At 39.0% G+C, this 21,781-nt stretch overlaps 1 protein-coding gene across 1 annotated transcript in view; it reads left to right on the forward strand.

The window, feature by feature from the left end:
* The window catches only part of LOC127651439 (VPS10 domain-containing receptor SorCS1-like), a 225,766-nt gene that overhangs the window by 171,621 nt on the left and 32,364 nt on the right, over nt 1-21,781 (forward strand). Inside the window, exons 7-12 of the mRNA XM_052137260.1 lie at nt 1,462-1,580; nt 3,822-3,911; nt 9,976-10,155; nt 12,355-12,501; nt 15,531-15,633; nt 19,636-19,712. Of these exons, the coding sequence (XP_051993220.1) occupies nt 1,462-1,580; nt 3,822-3,911; nt 9,976-10,155; nt 12,355-12,501; nt 15,531-15,633; nt 19,636-19,712 (716 nt within the window). The remainder of the gene's footprint in view (nt 1-1,461; nt 1,581-3,821; nt 3,912-9,975; nt 10,156-12,354; nt 12,502-15,530; nt 15,634-19,635; nt 19,713-21,781) is intronic.

Here is a 21,781-nt window from a genome sequence, read left to right on the forward strand (position 1 = left end):
CACAACATCTATTGGATACCCATGGAAATCCATTTGATTTAACAGCAGTGTTCCTGTCAGTATTAATTAAAAATAACAAAGCAACATTCAGCTAAATTGATTTGGTCTTTTGTCCATTGAGCCCATATGACTGTTGATAGACAGTCACAGCCAGAAGAGAGGCTGTCTGTACCAATTCTACATTATCCCTTAAAAAGTTGAGCCCCGTCATCAGTCAAACATGTAAATGTGCCAGAAGTAAGAATACTATTGATAGACTTAAACATTAAGAGAATTCTTAAGAGAAACATTACTGGGGCTATTGTAACATAGGATATATTGTGGCAATATATGATGATATTTACCTACTGTATTTCAAATGAGACCAAAACTCAAAAGTAATAATATAATTCCTTTAATCCAGTAATACAAATATTACCAAGCAGTTTTCACCTTTCACCTATATGGATCTAATTTTATTAACGGTCACAATAATTTGTTATAACACTGGTATACTCTGTTATATATACTGTTATAATATATATATATATATATATATATATATATATATATATATATATATATATATATATATATATATTGTGTGTGTTTTAGATGGTACCTCCTGCTCTTAGACGTGTTGATATCTAACAAAGAACCTAGAGATTAATAGATGTTTAAAACATTTGTATCAACACAAAAAAGTACTAGACATCCATAATCCCTTTTATTCCCCTTAATCATTTATTTATTTATTTGTAAATGCTAACACCGGTTGAAGTGTTAGCATCTGTCAGTCATGTTTACATCTTACCAACAAAGCTTAAAATAGATGTTTAAAATAAAATGTATAAACAACAGATTAAAGTTCTAGCAGTTCTCAGTCTTGTTGTTGATGCTAATACCAGTTGAACTGCTAGCATCTGTCAGTAATGTTAATGTCTCATCAACATCCTAGAGATTAAATAGATGCTTAAAAAGTTTCCATCAAAACTTTAGACAGCCGAAGAAAAGTACTAGCCTTTCAAAATCACTTTTAATACACATATGTTTGTCTCTGAGTTGTAAATGCTAACGCCATTTAAAAAGTTAGCATCAAAATTTTAGACAGCAGAAGACAAGTTCCAGACATCCAACATCACTTTTATAGCCCAAAATCATTTTTGTTGAGAATTTCTCACAAAGCTAAACAGTCACACTTATTTTTCTGAGGCAGAGAGTCTACTGTAATGAGCTTGTGCTGAGAAAGTATCATCAGTCTAACTTGTTTCCAACTGAAGACATTTACTGTGATAACATTGCCCCCGGTCTCTCTTTCAACTTAAGAAAAGATGAAAAGGCATCATCTCTTCATTGCTCTTAATATCCTGTCATCTGTTTGTTGGCTCAGGGCATTGTACATTTCCAGTAGACCAGCAACTGTTTGTGTCATTTGTCCAAATAACATTCAGATTTTCCAGAAAGACCTTTTGTTCATTTCAGAGGCTCTTTATGTCACATGCAAACTTCAGAACTGCACAGATGCTAACAAGGGCAAACCGTTTCCTGGATTCATTGACCCCAACTCTCTAGTGGTCCAAGATGAGTATGTGTTTGTCCAGGTGAGTAAGTTTCAGGAAAACAGAAATCTTTGAGGCTACCAAACACCTGGAAATATACTATCACAAACATATTTAATCACAAGTTAATTGTTTTACTGGATAAATTGTTAGGGGAATTCAGAAACATCATCAATTTTAGGACCAAGGAAAACTTGTTTATGCACACTGTATGTGTGCATACAATATAATGAAGTGTTGAAATTATGCTGTAGATAATATGTTAATGCAGCTCAACTAGTAGAGCATGCTGCTTGCAACCATAAGGTTTGTGTTCGAATCCCACAGAACACATACACTGGCAATTGAGTGCAATGGTTGTGTTCTGGAAGCAAAAATCCTATTCATTTGTTCATTAAAAAAAAGTTAATATTTCATCTTATTTAAAAAATAATAATAATTATGAAATAGGGTTAAATAGTATAGTATACTATACTACCCATGAACCTGATGGAAAATGCTCCACCAATCAGAAAACACAAGCTGTGCAGTGCAGGGACTAAAAACGGTTCAAGGAGCAAAAGCGAAAATTGAAAAGGAACAAAAGTTTTAGCAGAATGTAACCAAAAACTGGAACAAAGTGATTTTCAATTGTTCCATAGTGAAAACGTTATTTTTAAATGCTGGTAACCGGCTATAACTGGTTAATTTTGTTCAAATAATCTTTTAATGAAACAAAAGGCTAAAGGGTTTATCATAGTACATTTTTTGATCTATACCACTTCATGTTGGCTGAATAAATGAAACATATGCTTTGCTCCTGAAGGAAACTGCTGCATCACACATGTCTTTGTCTAATTGCCTGTTGTGCATGTTGCATTCTCTGAATGAAGACCTTTGAACAGCCATGTATCATTACTACATATACATGCATGGTTAATTCAGGTACAAGGAAAACATTATTAGAGATAAAAGTACATTTCTCATTTGTTTCCAAGTCTTCACTTAATTATTGTTAGATATGATGCATTCATGCAGATTTGATGCTACTGTTTTGACTGAGAAGCATATTTTTATGATTTCTATGCCAATAAATCCACCACACAGCAAAAAAAATCATATAAAAAATGCTTATTTTTGCCTATTTTGGTGAGGCAAGTGGCTTATTTTGGGCTTGTTTTTCCAGACCATGTTGTTCTCCTGTAAGATCTGGCAACATTGCAAATGGTATTTCACCCACCCCTAAGCTCAGAGTACTGTCATTTTTTTTAAATAATGTTATTAACCGTCCATTTATTATGTTCTAACCAGTAACCTTTTTGGAAAGGAGGCGGTGGAACTTCGAACCGCAATTAAATAATACAGTTTTTGCCGAAACGAAATACTGAAATGAAAAAATAAATAAAATAAAATTGGTTTTTAGTCCCTGGTGCAGCAACCACCCACTCCTAATGCAGCACTGCAAATTACCTAATTTAGTTGTTACCCCTACACTCTCAAATTAATTCTTTTTTCCATTTTTTATTATATTGTGCAAAGAAATCTAAATATATTGCATCTATACCTAGAATAATAATAATAATAATAATAATAAAAAACCTTTAAATTAATAGGTTTATCTTTTCCCATAGATTTCATTTCAATTATGTTATTTACAATGCTTCAAGGGATTGAATTTCATGTCCTAATGAAAGACGCTAAGTACACAGTATTGTATCTTTGACTTTATTTCCTGTTTTCAAATACTTATTTTTATGAAATTCCAATGGAAAACAATGAATGGAAAAAAAATGCTTTAAAAAAAGCTGGCAAGTGCTGTTTTGCGCTCTATAGATGTAAGCCTGTACTGAATTATATTGATTAATATCACAATTATTTCCTTACAACTCCTGAATTGGTACTTAAATTCTTGTAACGATGTATCGTATACGTTCCTACAATTCAGTTTATAAAGATGTGGTCGTTTAAATAAAAGTAGACTCTGAAACCAGTATTTTTCAGTACATTCAGAGCCACTTTAATGAGGCACTGTACTCAACAAAAGTTAAGCAAACCAAGTAAGATTGATGGCACTGATTCTGTCTCTCTCGTTTATTTGCCGTAGGTTCATTCCTGATCCAATTAAGATATTGTAAAGCATTACAATGTTTTGAATTGTGAGATATGTACTGTATTGTATAGTTGCTGATAGCAGCCTTTAGATGTGGCCAAACATTATTAACTGAATATCCTTGAACAACTCAAAATGTTGTTTCTTTCTAAAGTGTCCTTGTCCTGTCTATTTGTGGTCCCTCCATTACTAAGGTGTCAACTGGTGGTCGGCCAATCTACTATGTGTCATCCAGGCGAGATGTGTTTACACCCATGAAGCTTCCCAAATACACCCTTCCAAAGGTAAAGGGACCTCATTCAAACATTCTCAACAGTCAAAGTCAAATCTGCCACACTGACAGAGTAAATAAACATTGCTATTTCAGACCTAGATCATCACATCCCACGATATCAGCCTTTGAAGCTTCAAACCTTTACAAAATTAGATTATTTTTTTTCCGACATCTGGCAGGCTCTTACTTCAGAGTGAGTGAATTCAGGGACACAGATGCTACACGGGTCTCTCGCCTCTCAGGGTGTTGTTTTATTATTCAAAGCTTAAATTTTGCTGCACTCGCATGACAATTGAGCATGTTTTATTCAATCAAGCGGTTGGCACTCTTTAAAGGGATAGTTCACCCAAGAATGAAAATACTGTCATCATTTACTCACCCTTTTGTTGTTTCAAACCCATATGACTTTCTGTATTCTCCATCTCGTCAGTACAATGGCCATGGATAGTGACTGCTTTCAAAAAGGGTGTAAAATAATCATAAAACTAGTCCGTGTGACTTCCAAAGTCTTCTGAAACCATATGATCGGTTTTGATGAGAAACAACAAACATTTAATTAAGTCATTATCCAGACAAAATCTTGACCTCTTTTGCACATTCACACAATAACTTTGCATTGTTTTTGCTAGAAATGCAAATGCAGCGCTAAACAATCCTAATTCTTGCATGTTTCAAAACAAAACCTTTTGGATTTCTTCAGAAGACTTGGAATGTGACACACAAGTCACATGGAGTACTTTTGTGCCACTTTGAGGTGCTTTTTTAAACTTAAAAGTGAGCCACAATCAACTGCCATTGCATTGAAAAGATGACTGGGATATTCATTAAAGCTTCTCCTTTTGTATTCCAAAGAAGAAAGTCATGTGGGTTTGGAACAACATCAGTGTGAGTAAATGATGTCAAAATATAAATTTTTGAATATATTTAATCTTTAAAAAAGACACCCAGCAACCATCGCACAGTCTGGGGTAGATGAAATTCAGTGCCAGCGTGTGATTTTGCTGCATTTGCCCAACTGACAAGCTCAATTTAAAGCTAATAAGAATATTTACCCTACGTTCGGAGCTGTGAGCAAAACAGGGCAGGTGAGAGTGCGGTCTAATACTGATTATTAATCGGATTCAGCTCAGCTTGGTGAGACCGCCAATGCTCTCCAACTGCCCCCTGCCATCCCGGCAATGACATTCATATTCAATCTCACTTGATTACAGGCAGAACTCATATTAAAGGTTAAAGTCATCCTCTTCTAATATACAGTATTTAAATGAGAACGGTAAAGGTGTTTTGATGTTTTGAATATTAAAGGCACTTAAGTTGTTTGGAGTTTTGACTATTTTTTGATTTTGATGAAGAAAGAATTGAGTGGCTATATGTTTAAACGGCTCAAAATGGCCTTGTAAAAAGTAAGTGTGGTCAGAATTGGTCCTCTCTGGAATGTTTTAACAGATAAAGCATATTTTCTCTTATATTATTAATAGAATAGTTTTCCCAAAAATCAAAATTATGTCATTGTTGTTATTCAACTTCATGTCATTCCAGACCTGTATGACTTTCTTTTTTATGCAAAACAGAAAATATAAAATATTAATGAAGATATCGACCCATTTTTTCAATACAATGATAGTTTATAATGACTCACTTTAAAAGGACCCAAATGTATCATAAAAGTATTCCATGTAACTCATATTCCAAGTCTTCTCAGAAAATTAAATATGAGTCACGTTTAATGTTAATCGTGATCCTAATGTAATGAATAAGAATTTTGGTTTATTGACTTCAAAGCATAATGTAATGTGAAACAACTTCAAACATAAACTGCACAATATGCAGTACACATAAAATACACTATTATATAGAGCCCCCAAATTTTGGGTCCTTCCTTCAATGCAATTTTTTTGTGACCCTTTTGTCTATGTTATTACCCATCAAGCAAGAATCATGGTCCAATTGTTTAATAAAGTGATAACATACCTCTTCTCAACAAGTTGCACGATATGAGATATCAATCTTTCAGTAGCACAACCAGTGCGGGTCAAGTTACGTGCCAAAGTTTAAAGCTTTAATTAGAAAATTTTTAATTTGACTAAATCCCTAACCCCAAATATGAGAAATCATAATAGTTCACTCATAGTTGCCTTAGCAATTACTGATGATAATCCAGCAGTGGTTCCCCTTTCTGACGCTCACTCGACGTAGTGTCGATTGAAGCGACTCTAGGGGTCCTTCTTGAAGGCCTCGGTTACCTCTGAACTTGAGAAAAGGCCAATGAGAAATTGGCAGACAGAATTTGCATATCCCTCCCCCGGACATATCGGCACCTCAGGCTGCCTCCGCCCTGCATGCCATGGCCCTCCTGCAAGTCCACAAGGTCAAGGAACTTAACGATCTGCAGTTGGGTCATCCTGATCCTGATGTGCTGCAGGAACTGCGCCCGACGACCGACCATACCCCCCGGGCCATGAAGGTCACTGCGCCGGCACTCGGACATGCGATGCCCACACTCGTGGTCTAGGAACAACATCACCTGTGGCTGAACCTGGTCGAGATACAGGACCCGGACAAAGCCCGCTTACTCAACGCCCCCATCTCCCAGTTCGGCTTATTCGGCGACACCATTGAAGACTTATCACTACCGGGACCCAGAAGGCTCCCAAGAGTTCCTGAGATGATTAAACCAAGGAGCGAGATGGCCGCAACAGAGTTGGTATCTGGACCACTCCATCCCCTGGTGGAGAGCCAGGAGCGAAATCTCTTGCCGCACCCCCCCCCCCCCGGGCCGCGGTACCCACATTGCCAGGAAAAAGAGAGTGTTTTCTCACTCATTTGGTCACCTAACCGGTGCCCCCACACGACGTTCTCACGGCGGTCTGGCGCCAAACACCTGCAGTCACGGCCCCATGGACACTTTTCCACGCCTTCGACTGTAGACTCCCGGCGGGCAAGTTCTGACAAGTCTAGAGGACGCCTCCATAGGACTTCCTCCTCAGTCACTTTCCCGGCCCCAGACAGGTACGCGGAGGGAGGTAAGTGCTTTGAGTTTTTTTCTCAGCACATCTGTTTCAGGACGCAACTTTGCTCCGCAACATAATATTACCTGCTACCCCTGCTGCGAATCCCCACCGGGTACATCATACGTGATCTTCCCCTTAGTGTCACCCGCTCGGAGCTTGGACACGTTACTTATGCTTCCAACCAATTGCGCTGGCTGGTCGGGACCATCCGACTTGGCTACGTGATTTAGTTCGCCAGGCACTCGCCCCACAGGAATGTGATAGAGCCGTCCCTCCAGCCGAGATGAAGCCTGTGTTATACGGCCCTCACTTCATCGTACCCAAGACAGGCAGTGCATGGCGGCCAATCTTGGACCTGCGAGATCTGATCGAGGCCTCACACAGACTCCAGTTCAAAGGTATCGCCAGCATCTAGATTGGTTCGCAGCAGTAGACCTGAAGGATGCATTCTTTCACGTCTCACTTTTGCCTCCGTACAGACACTTCCTACTGCTTGCATCTGACAGTCCATCGTACCAGTACCAGGTCCTTCCCTTCAGATCGTCCCTGTCCCCTCGCATCTTCACGAAGGTCGCAGAGGCCGCCCTTGCCCCGCTAAGGGAAGTGGGCTTCTGTGTACTCGATTTCCTCAATGACTGGCTGTTTCTAGCTCACTCTCGAGTGTTTCTGTGTGCCCACATGGACCAGGTGCTCAGGCATCTAGGGCTTCAGGTCAGCTGGGGTAAGAGCAAGCTCTCCCTTGTTCAGAGCATCTCTTTTCTCGGCATGGAGTTAAACTCCATCTTAATGACAGCATGCCTCACAAGCGAGTACACTCAGCCGGTGCTGAGTTGTTGGCTGTACTTCTTGCCCTGCGGAGGTCTCTCCCGCTGATCAAGGGCAAGCACATCTCAATCCATTCTGACAGCACTATGATGGTGGTGTACATAAATCGCCAAGGCGATGTACGCTCTCATCACATGTCACAATTTGCCTTTGGAGTCAGGTCGCTGCACAGCACTCATATCCCGGGCAGCTTCAACACGGCAGCGAACGAGCTGTCGCGACAGGGCTCACTCAGCGGAGAGTGGAGGCTCCACCCCCAGGTGGACCAGCTGATTTGTGAGCGGTTCGGCAAAGCACAGGTGGACCTGTTTGCTTCACAAGAGACCTCCCACTGCCCACTCTTGTACTCCCTAACGGACTCTTCGCTCGGGATAGATGTGCTGGCACACAGCTGGCTCCAGGGGCTGCACATTTCCCCCAGTGAGCCTACTTGCACAGGTGCTGTGCAAGGCCAGGGAGGACATGGTTCTCAGATCTTACGTTCCTCGTGACAGCACCTCCCTGGCGAATTCCCCTGATAAGGGACCTTCTTTCTCAGGGACGGGGAATCCGTGCCCAGACCTCTGCAACCTCCATGTCTGGCCCATGGACGGGCTGCGGAAGATCTAAGTGGCCTACCACCTGCTGTGGACACGATCAACCAAGCAAGAGCTCCCTCTACAGGCAGCTTTATGCCCCTAAGTGGCACTAGTTCACGAATTGGTGTTCCCGATCTGGAGTGAAAGATGCGCATTCGGGTCAGTGCTCTCATGTCTGCAGGAGAGGCTGGAGGGGAGGCTGTCCCCTTCCACCTTGAAGGTCTGTGTAGCCGCCATGTCGGCTCACCAATATGCAGTGGATGGCAAGTCCTTAGGGAAGCACGACCTGATCATCAGGTTCCTTAGAGGCGCCCGGAGGCTGAACCCTCCCAGGCCATACCTGTTCCCCTCATGGGATCTCTCCATGGTCCTTTCGGGCCTTCAGAGACCCCCATTCAAGCCACTAGAGTCAGTCAAGCTTAGAGCCCTCTCCTCGAAGATGGCCCTCCTGATTGCACTCGCTTACATCAAGAGGATTGGGGACCTGCGAGCGTTCTCTGTCAGTGACACTTGCCTGGAGTCCGGTCCGGCAGATGCTAACGTTATCCTAAGATCTCGACCGGGCTACATGCCCAAGGTTCCTACGACTCCCTCAGAGGTAGTGAACTTGCAAGCGAAGCCCCAGGAGGAGGCAGACCCAGCCTTATCATTGCTGTGTCCAGTGAAATGCTTTGCCTACCTATGTGGACCACACACAGAGCTTTAGATGTTCTGAGCAGCTCTTTGTTTGCTGTGAAGAGAGCGGAAATCGGCGCTGTCTCCAACAGAGGTCACCCACTGGGTCGTCAATTCCATGGCTGGCCTATCAGACCCAGGCCTTGTCCGCCCCTTGCAGGTTCGAGCACACTCTATGAGCAGTGTGGTGTCTTTGTGGGCACTGGCCAATGGCACCTCCCTTGCAGACATCTCAGTGCAAAACCTGACTAGACAGATGCACGATTCCCTCCTTTTATACCCATATGTCCGGGGGAGGGACAGGCAAATTCTGTCTGCAAATTTCTCATTAGCCTTTTCTCAAGTTCAGAGGTAACCAAGGCCTTCAAGAAGGACCCCTAGCATCACTTCAATCGACACAATGTCTCGTTCCCTCCATCAGGTTACCAACAGTAACCTAGATGTTTTCTGACAAAGCTGCTTGTTTTCAAACTTTTTTATTATTATTATAATATACAAAACTAGGTGGTCCAAAGATTAAAATAATTTTTTGCAATAAATTGTGACTCCAGATATTTCAAAATCTATGTTCTTCAATAAAAACAACAGTTGTTGAGAGGATTAATTAAAATTATCCATGTTGTTTACCAAGGTTGCACGCTACACAGTAGAGGTCTGCTTTATGATACATGCGGGAGCAAATTTCTGGGTTGCTGTCTGAAGTAGCTTATGAGAAAACAGTGAGTTTGAGAAATTGCAAAAATAAATAAAAATAATAATAATAAAAAATATATATATAAGCAAATAAATAAATAAAAAAATGAGAGTTAGTTTACACAGTCCTCGATGCTTTAGTGGAAAAAGAAATCTGACTGGGAGCTAAGTGGGTCATGCAAAATATAATATCAGTTAAAGTGTTGGACTTTTTGGTGTCTTTTAGCATTTTAATAACTTTTTAGTATTAAAAAACAGTTAATACAAATATTTTTCTTATTCTTTGTCCCAGGATCTGCATGTGATCAGTACAGATGAGAACCGGGTGGTGGCCGCAGTTCAAGAATGGAACCAGAACGACACTTATAACCTGTATGTGTCCGAGCCCGGAGGCATTTACTACATACTGGCTTTGGAGAACGTCATGAGCAGTATGGGACCAGAGGGAAATGTCATGATAGATCTATATGAGGTACCTCTCTAATGCAGAACAATGCACTTTAGTCTCCCCACCAGATAAAGTTTGTACAAATCTGTGCTGTTCATTGATTCACTGTTCAATGCTCATAAGGTGTTCAAATTGAATACTGTAATTAATGCTAAATGAGTTTGGTGCTAATTGAAAGTATAAAGATGCTAAATAGTGTAAGTTTTCATTGCATCGTTAATATCAGAGTATATAAATAAAGAGCAGTTGGAACCTTGAAATCAAGCAATTTGTTCTCTGTGGATATAAACCTGTTACTATAGGTTGAATTCATAGACACAGTCTGAACTTGATTTTGTGGCATATTATATTAAAGCATGGTGGTCCTTTTGTTGAGACATAGTAGTCAATACCCAGTACACTAGTTTCCATAGTAATAACTTGAGCAACCTCAAATGTTTTTTTCTCCATTCCAGTCATGACACCTGGCCACTTTGCCGAACTCATAAAGGCACATCAGGCAACTGTTTACACATTCATGCATATACATATCCAAAACCACACACTCGTTTGTTCATTTACCATTTAATACAAAATGAATGCTACAAAAAATTAAATGATTTCAGACACAACTGTAGATACTATTGCACTTTGTGTGTGATTTGTCAAAGAAAAAACAACAAAAAATCTGTGAGATACCTACCAAGAAAACATTTTCAGGCACTACTGGCATGCTCCCTACCCTGTTACACCTTGTTTTGACAACCTTCAAAGGAAGCATTGCACATAAGAGATGCAGTGGATGACTGCATGCAATAGAAATGTCAACAATAAATATACTCGCATTTGATTAAATACCGAAAAGTGCATAAACAGTTGAAATTGAAAAAAGCAAAAAGACTAATATGACAAATATTTGTATGTTATGTACTGTAATGTTTAATGAAGTGTTGCATTGTTAGCTTAGCAAAATGCAAACATCAAACTTCATTGGGGAGGTACTATGTAGTGTGTAGTACTACTATGTAGTGTGTTCCAAATGACTTATGAAGCTTCATTATGGCAGCTCACATGGTTTTGTACCAGAGCCTTGAAACATAAGACTATTCACACTAAAATGCATTTACAAAAATCTAGTTTAATTAGGATTTCTAACCCCTGTGGTTTTGGCTGTGATTTGTAAATATGTTTAAAAATAATATTTTAATGAATCCCCATGCTGTTCAGAACAATCATCTACAGATTTGAGTTGGCTATATATTATTATTATTATTTATTTTTTCTGGCTGTCTTAAAAAAAAAAACTTTATAATTTACCTTTGCCATTCCATGCAATTTGATAGCATATAGGGCTAAGGAGCATTGTAAGTTTACAGGGTTTGTAATAGTGCAAATAAGAGAGTTCTGACAGAGTGCAACAGCATCACCGAAGTGAAGATTAGGAACACACTTTTAAATGGAACACCACGCACCGCCGTGCATTCCAACAGAGGCCACCACATGTCAAGCTATCTTCTGATCAAATAATTAAACTGTTGATGATAGCAACCCCTATAAAACCACATTTGGCCCTTGGATAGGCTGAGGAGTCCAGTGACTTGATTGAGGTCATCACCTCCATGTAACATATGCTAAAATCTCAGCTGTCGGCCAGATTGGAATATTTGTCAATTATTGAATAGTGAGTGCCCTCCAGGGCCCATTCTAGACTAGTCTTTCCTCCACTCCAGTGCTTCCTGGCCCTAAAAATATGTCACTTCAATTGAGGATGGATATGATTACCCTCTTATTCCCTTACATTTTCATATTCCACTCCAATAGATATATTTTACCAGGAACTGCTCCACATATAAAGAGGTTTTTTGAAGTCCAATTGGTAAGGTTTTTTAAAAGCCATTGTGCCACAGGATATGCAGGGAGATTTTCATCCAGCCTAAAATAGTATGCTGGTTTTAGATGGTATAAGCTGGTCTGCATTGGCTTAAACTGGTCTGCCACGCTGGCCAAGATGATTATCATCTGGTTTAGCTGGTGGGCGAGCTGATCTCCCAACCTGTCCAAGCTGATCTAAAACCAGTCTGACCAGCTTTGGCTGGTTTACAATGTTTCAGCTGGGATACAATCCTTTGCAAGCTGTTATTCTATTGGAGGAAATGTTGAAATGATGCAACTGTTCAGATTTGTCTGTTAGTGTTATATCTCGTCCTCATTATTTTAATGTGTTTGTTTATGTTCTCTTCTTAGGTGGCAGGGATAAAAGGCATGTTCCTGGCCAATAAGAAGCTAAATAATGAGGTGAAGACATATATAACCTATAACAAAGGCAGAGACTGGAGGCTTCTTCAGGCCCCCTCAAGTGATCTCAGAGGGAATAGCATCCATTGCATTCTGGTAAGAGAGAAATAGACTTGTCAGAAACTGAAGAAAAAAAAACAGACAGAACGTGTTCTTGTGCCAAATAAAAAAGCTAGATGCAGTTCAATGCATATTAAACAAAGAAAAGATATGGTCGATTTCTATATCGAAAAAAAATAAATAAATAAATATATATATATATATATATATATATATATATATATATATATATATATATATATATAACTGTGTTTTTGTACATATTTGAAGAATGAAAAATTGGAATACAATCCAGGAGTGTTCTGACAATTTTTAAATATTACTCAAAAAGAACAGTGTCCCAAATGAGAGCAAAAATGTTTCAGTGAATTTCAGCACAATGAATATCAGTGGAAAGTAATATTGCATATGGTAGAGGGTAATGTCAAAAGAAAATACAAACTGAGCATCAGCCTACCCATGTGCTTCAGCATAGATCACCTTAATATCTCATTCACAGCATCCTATCCACTTAAGTGGTTGCTCAAACCACTCAAAGAATCTTAAGCATTTAACACATGCTTAAATTACTCAACACATTTATGCATTTCTAACCAGGCTTGTATAACAGATTAAACAATAAAACTCTCATTACACACACACACACATATATATATATATTTACATATACACTCACCTAAAGGATTATTAGGAACACCATACTAATACTGTGTTTGACCCCCTTTCGCCTTCAGAACTGCCTTAATTCTACGTGGCATTGATTCAACAAGGTGCTGAAAGCATTCTTTAGAAATGTTGGCCCATATTGATAGGATAGCATCTTGCAGTTGATGGAGATTTCTGGGATGCACATCCAGGGCACAAAGCTCCCGTTCCACCACATCCCAAAGATGCTCTATTGGGTTGAGATCTGGTGACTGTGGGGGCCATTTTAGTACAGTGAACTCATTGTCATGTTCAAGAAACCAATTTGAAATGATTCGAGCTTTGTGACATGGTGCATTATCCTGCTTGAAGTACCCATCAGAGGATGGGTGGTGGCCATAAAGGGATGGACATGGTCAGAAACAATGCTCAGGTAGGCCGTGGCATTTAAACGATGCCCAATTGGCACTAAGGGGCCTAAAGTGTGCCAAGAAAACATCCCCCACACCATTACACCACCACCAGCAGCCTGCACAGTGGTAACAAGGCATGATGGATCCATGTTCTCATTCTGTTTACGCCAAATTCTGACTATACCATCTGAATGTCTCAACAGAAATCGAGACTCATCAGACCAGGCAACATTTTTCCAGTCTTCAACTGTCCAATTTTGGTGAGCTCTTGCAAATTGTAGCCTCTTTTTCCTATTTGTAGTGGAGATGAGTGGTACCCGTGGGGTCTTCTGCTGTTGTAGCCCATCCGCCTCAAGGTTGTGCATGTTGTGGCTTCACAAATGCTTTGCTGCATACCTCGGTTGTAACGAGTGGTTATTTCAGGCAAAGTTGCTCTTCTATCAGCTTGAATCAGTCGGGCCATTCTCCTCTGACCTCTAGCATCAACAAGGCATTTTCGCCCACAGGACTGCCGCGATACTGGATGTTTTTCCTTTTCACACCATTCTTTGTAAACCCTAGAAATGGTTGTGCGTGAAAATCCCAGTAACTGAGCAGATTGTGAAATACTCAGACCGGCCCGTCTGGCACCAACAACCATGCCACGCTTAAAATTGCTTAAATCACCTTTCTTTCCCATTCTGACCTTCAGTTTGGAGTTCAGGAGATTGTCTTGACCAGGACCACACCCCTAAATGCATTGAAGCAACTGCCATGTGATTGGTTGATTAGATAATTGCATTAATGAGAAATTGAACAGGTGTTCCTAATAATCCTTTAGGTGAGTGTATATTTCATAAATAACACGTATTCCATTTAATTGGAAAATACTCTTGACTATTCATAATTTAAAAATATATGATTAATTCTAAATTTACATATCTAGTCCTCGCATGTACTGTATGCAAAGCGTGGTCAAATTCCACACATACAATCCTTATGCATCCTTCAGAAATTATCTATACAAACACTCAATTTTAACATACAACTCTTCTGAACACATATTTAATGCAATTTATAATCATTTTGAACTGATGAACAAAACTGGAAGCTCTCCTGCACAACGCATGCTCTCACATCTCCAACACGAAGGAGTGCCAGAAAGCAGGTGATGCAAAACTCCGTTGTCGCAAAACTCTAGTCATAAATTGTACATGACCCCTTTAAGAACCAGTGTTAAAATTACATACAATTTCTCCACTTGGCTACACATATATCAGAAGGTGTCTCACCGTGTACTTTCAAAACTTGTCATTCTTTGAACCTCGCATTGCATCAGTTCCTTTGATAGATACTGTAAAAATAACAAGGTGCAGCATAATTGCCAAATACATCCATTCAGAGCATGTTGATAGAAAAACAATTACAATACTGTTTTTTTTTCTTTTTCTTTTTTTTAATCAGGATTTGTAAAATAGCTCTGTTGTATTGAAAAAGCAGTTAATAATATGCAAACAGAATGTGTGTTCCTGTGGGCACATGTTTGGCATAGATCGACGTAATCACTGCTGCTTGTCTTTTTAAATGACGAGACATATATGTCATTCCTTGGAGATATTATCCACCCCCGGTGACTGGCCTCCGCAAGTCCCCCAAAATGCAAACATATAATTACCCTTTGATAAACTCAACTAATTAACGGTCCCACTGTTGACCTTGCCTTCACCATGCATTACAGAGCTATTTGTTAGAAAATGTCAAAGTTTTAATAAACCTCTAAACAACCCTTGCAACATGTGCTTACCATTGGCATTTCCAGGCTTATAATGAGAATTGTGTCACTAAAGGTTATTCCAATCAAAATTAATGTCGGTGGGAAAAAAGTCATGAGGCTTTGCTGTTATGGGATTTTTAATGGGATTTATTCTAGCCTAGGCACCATAACAGTTTAGTGCAGGCCACCCACTGGGGGTTGGATCGATTTGGAGCGCCTGCTTCATGTTGGTGATTTGTTTGTGTTGGTTTTAGCCATACTGCTCCCTGCATCTTCACCTGCACGTATCAGCTAACCCCTACACTTCTGGAAATATAGCCAGCAGAGAGTCAGCCCCTGGAATCATAGTAGCTTCAGGTGAGTGGTCTGCCTTGGTTTTCTTGAACTAAACAATATGTTGGGAGTATTGATTTTGTAGTTTAGAGACATGTTTCAGAATATTTACCAAGAAATGATGGTGGATTGTTACTGCAAACATGTAATAATCATTAACACTATTGCTGAAGAAAAACAGCTTAACCTAGGTGGTTAACTGGTGTCCCAGCCTGACAAAACTTCTTGTATGGTCTGATATGATTATTTTAGAGGAGTTTTGGGTAATTGATAAACCAGCTGAACAACACTTGACCAGTCTGGGAGACCAGATAGGCCCGCTGAACACCATCTTGGCCGGGCTGAAAGACCACCTAGACCAGCTTAATACAAGTTTAACCAAGCAAGGATTAATGCCAGCTTAAAAGGATAGTTCACCCAAAAATAAACAATATTTCTTCTGCTGAACAGAAACAAATATTTGTAGAAGTACATTTCAGTTCTGTTGGGCCATACAATGCAAGTGAATGGTAGCCAGAACTCAGAAGGTTCAAATATCAGATAAAGGCATCATAAAAGTAATTCATACAACTCAAGTGGTTAAATAAACGTCTTCTGAAGTGATTCAATAGGTTTTGGGTGAAAACAGACCAAAATATAATTCCCATTTCACTTTAAATCTTGAGAGAAGTCTCCTTGGTGATCGTGATTTCAAGCTTGATTACAATTCCTATAGTGACAGTTAGTGCTCTTCGCATGAGTCAAACACTACGAAGTGTAATCGAGTTTGAAATCATGATTGTGCTTGACAATGCCAAGATTTACAGTGGAAAAATGTATTATATTGTGGTTTATTCTCACACAAAACAAATTGGATCACTTGAGAAGACATCGCTTAAACCACTAGAGTTCTATGGATTACTGTTATTATGACTTTACGTGATATTTGGACCTTAAGCGTGAGTAAACTATGACTGAGATTCCAGCTATACCAACTTAATATCAGTCAAACCAGGCTTAGAGTCTGGCTAGACCTGATGAACACTATTTTGGTTGGCTGGGAGACCAGCTAGACCCGCTTTATACAGGTTTATCCGGGCTGGGAGTCCATCTATATCAGCTTAATACCAGTTTCGCCAGGCTGGGAGACCAGCTAGATCAACTTAACACCATATTGGTTAGGCTGTGAGTCCATCTACTGTACACCAGCTTAGCACCATATTGGTCAGGCTGGGAGTCCATCTACTGTATACCAGCTTAACACCAGTTTGGCCACGCTTGGAGATCAGCTAGACCAGTGTTTCTCAACTGGTGGATCGCAACCCAAAAGTGGGTCGCAGGTCTATTCAGACTGGGTCAAGGACAGCAGGGAAAGAACAATGCCATGGTTCTCCCTTTGAAGTTATTTCGGCGGTGGCCCAAGCGATAACCTATTTAGGACTGCAGATGTAGATTTAATGATAATCTCTAAAGCTAAAGCTAAAGGCTTCTCATCTGCACTTTCGCATGAGTAAAAGTAAAATATATAGTTTCATATGAAATAATAAAAAAATTAGACCTCATTTTATATCAACAATTGCAGTTGTAGTTAAAATTTCAAGATGTGTTTCAGCTAGTATTTATTTTTTTCTTAAATACTATAATGTATTATTATTACTATTATTTAAGACTAGCTATACTAGCCTAAACATGTTGAGAGACACTGAGCTAGAACAACTTAACACCAGTTTAGCCAGGCTGAAAGACCGTCCATACCAGTTTGGCCAGGCAGCTAGACCAGCTTAACACTAGGTTGGCCATGCTGGGAGACCAACTAGACCAGCTTAATTTCAGTACTGCTGTAGCTGTAGACCAGCATAATCATCTCAATACCAGTTGGGCCAGGCTGGAATGTCAGCTAGATCATCTTAAACCAGAAAACCACCTTAGGCTGGCCTAAGATGGTTTTTTTTTTTCAGCAAGGAATAGTTGAGATAATTTGGGATCTCTTTCAAATGGTTGTAAGATATTTTTCAGAATCTTTCTATCATTAGTAAGAATAACTAAAGTATTAACAATAACAATTGGAGCTATTTTTAATAAAAAATTCTCAATCAGCTCCCCAGCACCCTATGTCGTGAATCAGTATGTCGTCAAAATGAATCTGGGCACTGGTAATGGTTTTCAAGCACTACATATTGGGATACTTGAGGATTATGAGCTCGCACATTAAAACACAGCTGGTATTAATCAACAACATTGCTGTATAAACAAAACTCGTGAATTTCCATTGTAGAAATTTAAATGTACAGTGTTATAGTGAAAGATATATGACATAATGTAATAAAAATATGAAGGAGTGTATTATTTACTTCTAACATATCTAATATTTAAAAGATTGTTTTTCATAAATAACATTACAAAAATATCTCTTTTAAAGAGAAAAGAAATCTTTGACTTTACAGTTTTACACTTGTGCTCGTCTTCTAAGGACTTGACGACATTTCGGGTAAGCAAACGATGCAACGATGCTCGCTGGTTTTTACAGCGCACTTAAAACAGTTTTATGGAATGATTTTGATATTGAGACAGCTCTAGAAATGGCTGACTCCCTGATCAGTGTCCTGACTACTCAGTTAGGGAGCTGATTCAGAAGCAACCCATCATAACATTTGGAAGGGAATTGCAAAATCTGCCATAATGTTTCTTAAATTTGAAAATTTCCCTCATTAATCTTTAAGGAAGTATTTGAAAGTTATCAAGACATACAAAAAAGGTAGTATATTAGGCCTACTACTAAAGGATTATTTGTTTATTTCTATTGGTAAAAATAAATAATAATAATAAAAAATAAATGGTTGGAAAAATCATTCTAGCTGTCAGTTACAGTGAATTTTTTTTAAAAGTGTTAATTTCCCCATTTGTTCCTTAAATCCCTGATATCAGTTTGATTTCTGTCCTTGAACTCCAATCTGAACCATATTTAAATTCCTTTCATCTTGAACACTTATGACACTGTTATTGTTGAAGATGCTTATTTTGCACTCATGGAGCACACGCATCTGTGTATGGATTATAAACAAGATTAGTGTCGTGCTAGCATAAACAAACAAAAATGCTAAGTGCTACTCTTGAGATTAGCGGCAGAGTGTCTTTAGAGTTTTCTTATTATTTTCTCTCCATCATCTCCGGTTTTCACAACCGACTGCCTCCTCCACCTCTTCAAACTTCAAATGTTTATTTTATAAGATTGAAAGCGTGTGTCACTTTTTCATTTTACTCCTTCAGCTGCGTGTTTTCCACAACGTTCGCTGAATATATTGCCTCCGAATGAACGCAGATGAAATATAAATGTCTTGGCATGGTACATTTCTGGATAGGTAATCTTAGGAGGAGGGCAACCATTAGATATTAGTCTGTAAATTGACATTTAGTTGATTGATTTGATCGTATAAAAGTATTCTTCCCTCGTGGGGATGTCAGAGTTTCCGGAGATGCTGAGCTTATTAGATATAATGGTTTTCACTATTTTTAAGAAGTACTCCTTGCCAACCCACCAAGCAACAGAGGGCCAAACTGTTTGATTTTATGAAATGTTGATGATATTATTAAGTGTCTTTTTCAACACTTAGTGCATTTTAACTTTCTGCTGTGTAAATATCTATCTGTCTGTCTGCCTGTCTGTCTGTTAACCCCTGCTAACTCACACCATTGATTGAGCCAGTGTTGCTATATCGGACTGGTTGGGATGCTCAAACAAACAGAGCCATGTTTTTATAGCGCCGAAGTGTTACATTTTTAGGAGAAATGGCTTACTTATAGTTGCATATTAAGCTTCGATACGAGAAAGACTTACGAGAAAGACTTTGGCAAAATAACACACATCAACTTTAACAAAATCTTTAAAGCTTTCTGAACGATGTAATAAAGACTACTAGCACTGCAGCTTATTACTTTTGTGTTGTAAAATGGGTGTGAAATACAAATCAATTATAAATGAAATATAAATCAACTTTATATATTCTACAGTTAGCAATAATATATTTGCTCTCACTCTTCTCTCCATAGGTTCAATTGGTGCGGAGTTATCGAGCAGTAACGTTAGCATGCTCATCACATCCGACGCTGGAAACACATGGCGGCAGGTGACTCTGGTGGCTGGTACAGGGGGGCTGGGATGTAATTTCACTGCTGATGCATATCTTTGAGCTGATAAATCCATGTGCCACATTTAAAAGCTGATGATCAAATGACACCTTCAGAAATTGAATTCAGTGACATATATGATGCCTGTGGGTATATGTTTGATGATGTGATTTAAATTTATGGGGCCAGCTGTCTAATTAAAATAGGTGAGCTTAAATAATTAAGAGAACATTGATGTGGCAAAAAGTATAAGCCTGGGTAGGATGTGGTATTTATGTCATACATCTTGTCAGCAAAGATTACAATCACTTGAAGCTGAGAAATAGCATAATTTCAAGGACAGTAGACCCATGGTTGCCAGGCTTCATCTAATCAAATTGAAAGCCCTCCCCGCCCCCTGAAAATCTGATAATATCTCAGCCTTTCTGACATTGTGAATGAACACTACATGGGGACATATTAAAGGAGAACTCTGTACTTTTTTAATGTTGTGCCAATCAACAGTGGTCTTGGACTGTATTCTTACACCTATTGGAGTGCATGCATCATCATGCAAAAGCAAACTGTTTGGTTACCAATGCCCTTTTCACACTGAACCCTGATTCATTTATTTTGGAAATTAAATTGACAGATAACAGTAGGGTTGCCAATATTAAGTGAGCAGTATTCCAGACTGAACTCACAGTAAAATCGGAAACAGTAGGTTGACTTTTCTTTAGCTGAAATCGGTCTGTGCTTACCGAAATGTGAAACACTGCCCCAAGTGGCCAAATCCCTAAGTGTTGTTGGGATTTTTGGCATGTGTGAGCTTCATTTTATGGATTTAATGTCCATAGAGGGGCGCCAAAAGCAAGTTGCGAAGCAAGTTGTTTACAGCTGTTCAAGCTGTAATACGGTGAATGAAATGCATATTTTATAAACTGAACACCCAAACCCAAAACCTAAACTTAACCATAAGTGGAGTAAAAATGTAATGTTAGAGGGAGAAATTCAACCTCCAAATTGCATTCATCACCAATTATGCTACCGTGATTACTTTCCAGTTTCAATGCGAGATCTGAACTTGGGTCTCCCACGCTGCTGACGCAACACACTTCTGGTAACATGACAAGAGAAGGTAAACACATAGGAGCTGATGCAAAAATGACTTCCCGTGTAGTCATGTTGAGTATTCAACTTTTAAAGCTTAACACAAGTCTTCATCTTCAATCATTTCAAAAAAGTTTTGAAAAAATTACACTTATTTCTCGATTTGTGAAACATTTTAATGAGAAAAAATACTGAGTGCACCTTTAACAATCTTGGTAGATATGTATAAGCAGAAATACATCATTTAAATGTTGTTTTTCTTTGGTGCTAAACCAGAAAATCCACAATGAATTCAGATTGGTTTTGTGGTTTGATACATCTTCATTTGAATGAGTAGAAAATGATCAATTAAATAAAGAAAGAAATATGTGTATCCAGCCCTCTTATATTATAGATTCATGCTGAATACTTTAAATGGAAGGGGGTCAATTACATTTTTACAATGACTCCGGTTTGGATTGTAGTTGGTTTGACTGATTCAACCATTCCATTCCATTGACAGTCAAAGAAAACCAAAACAGACTAACAATATCCTGCTAACACGAACACAGGGTGCAGGTTTCTCAATGCCCTCGGTGCATGTAAAATCATTAGACTGTGAAGTACTTAAGCCAATCACATGGTGATTTTCTCCACTAAAACTAAAAATGTTAAATGCTTTAAGCCCCAAGGTCTAAACTCAACAATAATCCACATCAGCAAGAATCCACATAATATATAGTGAAGTGCTCTGGGGCAAACAAATGGAAATGACTAATCAGGGCCTCCATGTTCGGTTCCACTCTTTGTTAGGTCTGCCTAGCAGCTGGCTATTTAGCTGATAACTGTGTAAAATTAACAGAAATGCATTTACTTGTTACATGTTTACAACCGTTTGAAACTGTTGTATTGCACAAGCAGTTTTACAATGGCGACTGGAGGGGGTCATTCCTGTTATGCCAACACACTATCATGGCGAAATGATCAGGATTCATAGGAC

This window comes from Xyrauchen texanus, chromosome 11 (assembly GCF_025860055.1).
Source record: "Xyrauchen texanus isolate HMW12.3.18 chromosome 11, RBS_HiC_50CHRs, whole genome shotgun sequence".
Taxonomy (NCBI): Eukaryota; Metazoa; Chordata; class Actinopteri; order Cypriniformes; family Catostomidae; genus Xyrauchen; species Xyrauchen texanus.